General features: G+C 45.2%; 1 protein-coding gene and 1 long non-coding RNA gene across 2 annotated transcripts in view; both read left to right on the forward strand.

Annotated features, from left to right (window-relative positions):
- The window catches only part of LOC119418593, a 3,442-nt gene extending 2,918 nt beyond the window's left edge, over nt 1-524 (forward strand). The window contains exon 3 of the long non-coding RNA XR_005187208.1: nt 298-524. This is a non-coding gene — a long non-coding RNA (uncharacterized LOC119418593). The remainder of the gene's footprint in view (nt 1-297) is intronic.
- A 1,538-nt stretch (nt 525-2,062) lies between these two features.
- Nucleotides 2,063-4,168, forward strand: six2a (SIX homeobox 2a). Its single transcript, XM_037679435.1, has 2 exons — nt 2,063-2,787; nt 3,680-4,168. The coding sequence occupies exons 1-2, from the start codon at nt 2,228-2,230 to the stop codon at nt 3,990-3,992; spliced, it is 873 nt and encodes a 290-aa protein (XP_037535363.1). The 5' UTR covers nt 2,063-2,227; the 3' UTR covers nt 3,993-4,168.
- Nucleotides 4,169-4,476: the final 308 nt, after the last annotated feature.

Raw genomic sequence — 4,476 nt, forward strand, 5'->3', positions numbered from 1 at the left:
ATATATATATATATATATATATATATACTGTGACCACCATGTGCACATTTTTCACCAGTCTTTGCTGGGTTTTTCACTTGGATATAATGATTTATTTATTTTTGAATTATTTAAAAATGTTATGTCTGTCAAACTGTCAAACAGATATTTTCATATCGTCATGCATGCTGATGTAAAGCTTATAAGGAATCTGAAACATTATTATTATTATTATTATTATTTTCGTTATGAGATTTTTTTTGGTTCATCTGTATTTAAGATTAAATTGGTGCCCATTTTGTCCCCACTCTGTTTCAGATGGCCCTCTGGTCCCCTGACGGTTCCCGTTAATCAGTCTATGAGAGCACGCACGCGCTTCAGGCGAAACTCCAGTCAATTTATTAAACCGAGATGGAGCACCTCTGGAAGCAGGGATCAGGCTCCGCTTTGCTCCATCCCTCATGATTAACTTGTTTGAGAATTACAGTGGACAATTATTTTTCTGCAACAGCTGCGGCTCAGATGAGGCCCAGAAATAAATATCCATCAGGCCAGAAATGAGCGAAGACCTGAAAGATGCTGGGATCATTTTTATTATTATAACGTTATGACGCGCTCATGATAATTTGCCTTTTTTTTTTTTTTTAGTTTAAACAGCAACTTATTTAAAAAAGTGCAAATGTCTGGAAGAACTTTCAACAAACTCTGAAACCTAAAAATTATTTTCCGCACGAGATTTTAGAAAAAAGTGTGTGTGTGGGTGGGGGTGCTCCATGACTGCTCCATCACAGTCCATACATGACGCGCGTGGTGTTCCCCGTGACGCACCTGGATTTTACTCCTCAGCAAACATTTGAACCAAAATCTCACCATTTTCTTCTCGGTTATCTTCTCCTCTAACTTCTTTTGTGTTTAGTTTTCCAAACTCACTTCATGTGAAATAATTCAGTTTCATTCTGCTTTTCATCCTGTTGCTCGCTGCCTCTCAGACAATCTAAAGAAATGAAATCGTATGTTTTCTCACCCGTGCAGGCTCTTGCTCTCCTGGTGGCTCCTGCTCTCTGCACTGCCTGTGCACGAGCTGCTCCTTCCATTTGATCCGCAACCCTCAAATATCGTTCCGTGCGCGCTGTTGCGCTCCTTACCTCGTGCACCACTGATTTAAAAAAACCATCATCTTTCTTAACGCATGCACTTATTAAAAACTCTGACATGCCTCTGTGACGAAATATTATTATAAAGTTTATTTATAAAATGAAGTTGTTAATTTTTGGAAACATTACAACATGCGCACATGCTTGTTCACGTTATTTTTGTTCACAAATTATTTATTTTCTATTTTTCTGGGCTCTAAATTAACTTTTTCCTCTTATTACAACAACAATTTGCAGCGCGCGTCACAAGAAGCACCAACTGGTGAGGTGCTTCCAGTTCATTTCCAACTCCATATTAGAAACAGAACAAAGTTATCCTAATCTGGCTCATTCGTTTGATTCCAGACACATTTCACTGCGCGTTTTTACGCATCCTCTCATTGATTGGTGAGCTACTAGCGGCGTGAAGGCGCGCTGCAGCTGCGGACTTTGCGCGCTCTGGCGCCATCCTTCTTCCAGCTGCGGGCGCAGCTCTCCTCGTCTCTGCAGCTCTTAGGCTGCCTGAGGTGTCTGTCAAAGTGCAAGTAGGAGGAAGGAGACAAGAAAGAAAGAAAAAAACGTATTAGAGAGGGAAAGGAAATCTGAGCAATATTTCTTTTGGTAGGCGGGGGATGGTCGTGAAGAGAACAATCGGGTTGACTTTGCCAAGAAGCCACCTCTGAGCGTGTCAGGTTACTTTGAGTGACAGCGTAACCATGGCAAATAATTTGACTAAGGCTATTGTCTTATCCTCGCCATCCCCGGGTCAGATAACCGACCAATCAGAGTTCATAAAACCGCTTGTCTTGCCAGCTTAGAATAATATTATTAAAACGAGCCAGCGAGTCTGGGAGTTTTTGTCGAAGCGGCAGAAAGGTGGAGGAGGACGGTGGAAGGAGTAGCAAATGTCTCTTTCTCTCCAACTTTGTGAGGACCTGTAGGCTCGAGCCTTCCCTGCGACCCAGAGGTGGATACTGCCAAACGCTGAGCAGCTGCAGGCTCCAGCCTGCTCGTGCTTTTTGGACCGTTTGGACACTTTGTGGACTTCATGCGTTCAGACTGAGAGGAGACACGGTGGAAGTGAGGCACGCGCCAGTCTGTCTTGTTCTGTCGCCATGTCCATGCTGCCGACGTTTGGTTTTACGCAGGAGCAAGTGGCGTGCGTGTGCGAAGTCCTGCAGCAGGGGGGGAACATCGAGCGGCTGGGGCGCTTCCTCTGGTCGCTGCCGGCGTGCGAGCACCTCCACAAGAACGAGAGCGTGCTGAAAGCGAAAGCCGTGGTCGCCTTCCACCGGGGCAACTTCCGAGAGCTCTACAAGATCCTGGAGAGCCACCAGTTCTCGCCGCACAACCACCCGAAGCTGCAGCAGCTGTGGCTCAAGGCGCACTACATCGAGGCGGAGAAGCTGCGCGGGCGGCCGCTCGGCGCCGTGGGGAAGTACCGCGTGCGCAGGAAGTTCCCGCTGCCCCGCTCCATCTGGGACGGCGAGGAGACCAGTTACTGCTTCAAGGAGAAGAGCAGGAGCGTCCTCCGGGAGTGGTACACCCACAACCCCTACCCGTCCCCGCGGGAGAAGCGAGAGCTGGCGGAGGCCACGGGACTCACGACCACGCAGGTCAGCAACTGGTTCAAGAACCGCCGGCAGCGAGACCGAGCAGCTGAGGCCAAGGAGAGGTGAAACTTTTTTATTTTTTGTATCACTAAAAAGTTGGTGTGTGGCACTTTAAAGTCACAAAACACGATCCGCACCATTTCCACCATGCAGTTTTATTTTTATTACATAAAAAAAAAACTCTTTTTGAACTCCACGTGCACACACATTGCTGCTTGTTTGGAAATGTTTTAGAAAATTATGCGCTGCGCGTCCCAAAACTGAAAAGCAGGAAATGAAAGGTTTGTTGTGAGCTGATTACAAGGACCCAGGAGGTGCATCCTCTTTCATGTTGCAGTAATTACACTCACTTCCAACATGAACTTTTGATCTCATGTCAACATGAAGAAATAAACAGAGCTATGCCGCGTCTTGATATTTCATTTAAAGTTTCCCAAAGTTTGGAAATCACTCATGCGCGTCTGCAGTCGCGTGCTCGCTCGGCTGGTGTCTTCTTTCACCTTCTCTCCACTAATTCAGGCTGAAAGCTCCGCGTAAATCATGTCGTCGTGTTGGGAAACGCTTCGGACTGTTGCCGCATGTCTCCTGGAACTGCACGCGCAAAATCATTTGGCTCTCCTGTGGCCTCGTCTAATTAACCCCAAGTACAAATACCTGTAATTATAGAGGGTGTAGAAGTAGACCTATTGTCTCCCCAACATTTGGAGACATGCCTCCAATTCGTTTTTAATCGTTGGCATTTTGGCGCAGATTTTGCGTCAGTTGTTAAAGCGTTGATAAGTCATTTTATACTTTATTTTATATGGTGCAAATCAAATGATTGCTGCTTTTTGTTGTTGTTGTTTAAGAATATTAAAGTTAGTTTTTTTTAAGAGTAGAATGTTATTTTGTTTCTTTACTTGTTGCACGAGCTTGTGCGTCAATCCTAAATGTGGCTTTGCTTCACTTCCTCAGGGAGAACAACGAGAACTCCAACAACAACAGCCACAACCCGCTCACTTCTTCCATGAACGGCAATAAAACTCTTTTGGGGAGCTCGGACGACGACAAAACGCCGTCGGGGACCCCGGATCACACGTCCCCGAGCCCGGCTCTGCTCCTCGGTCCAAACCCGGGCTTGGCGTCCCTGCACGGCCTTGCGCCCCCGCCGGGACCCAGCGCAATCCCCGTGCCCGGCGGCGCAGACTCAGTGCACCTTCACCACTCTGTGCACCATGACACTATACTGAACACTATGTCTTCGAATCTAGTGGACCTGGGCTCTTAAAAAATAAAGAGACGGAACAGAAAAGGGGACAATAAGAAAACTTTTTTTTTCTTTTTTTTTTGTGGAAAAGAAAATTGAGCAAAGCTTCAAGCACTTGTGAGTTGGAAGGCTGGAAAACTGCAAACAAACCATTTAATCTCATAAACTCTTCTCTTTTTTTTTTCTTTTTTTTTTTTTCAACAAGTGGCAAAAAATCTAGCAGTGGGAGGATTATCATCCCGACAAGAAGTCCTCCTGTTTGGAGGATTTTCAAGTCCAGATCCGAGCACTGCTCACGCACTGCAGAACTTTCTGTCCAAACAGAAACGGAGCAGCAGAGGTTCGCTTTCATTTACTTAAGGAATACAAAAATATATATTTTGAAAAATAAAAATGGATAGATTATGTGACTTGTTAAGACAGCTGTGAAAGAAAGAAAGAAAGAAAGAAAGAAAGAAAGAAAGAAAGAAAGAAAGAAAGAAAGAAAGAAAGAAAGAAAGAAAGA

The sequence above is a fragment of the Nematolebias whitei genome, chromosome 1 (genome assembly GCF_014905685.2).
Source record: "Nematolebias whitei isolate Nwh7 chromosome 1, NemWhi1, whole genome shotgun sequence".
Classification (NCBI taxonomy): domain Eukaryota; kingdom Metazoa; phylum Chordata; class Actinopteri; order Cyprinodontiformes; family Rivulidae; genus Nematolebias; species Nematolebias whitei.

Bases quoted from the DNA above. Each gene is read 5' to 3' on its own strand.
- six2a (XM_037679435.1), top strand. From the start codon at position 2,228: ATGTCCATGCTGCCGACGTTTGGTTTTACGCAGGAGCAAGTGGCGTGC. The intron at 2,788-3,679 runs GTGAAACTTTTT...TCACTTCCTCAG, and splicing joins GCAGCTGAGGCCAAGGAGAG to GGAGAACAACGAGAACTCCA.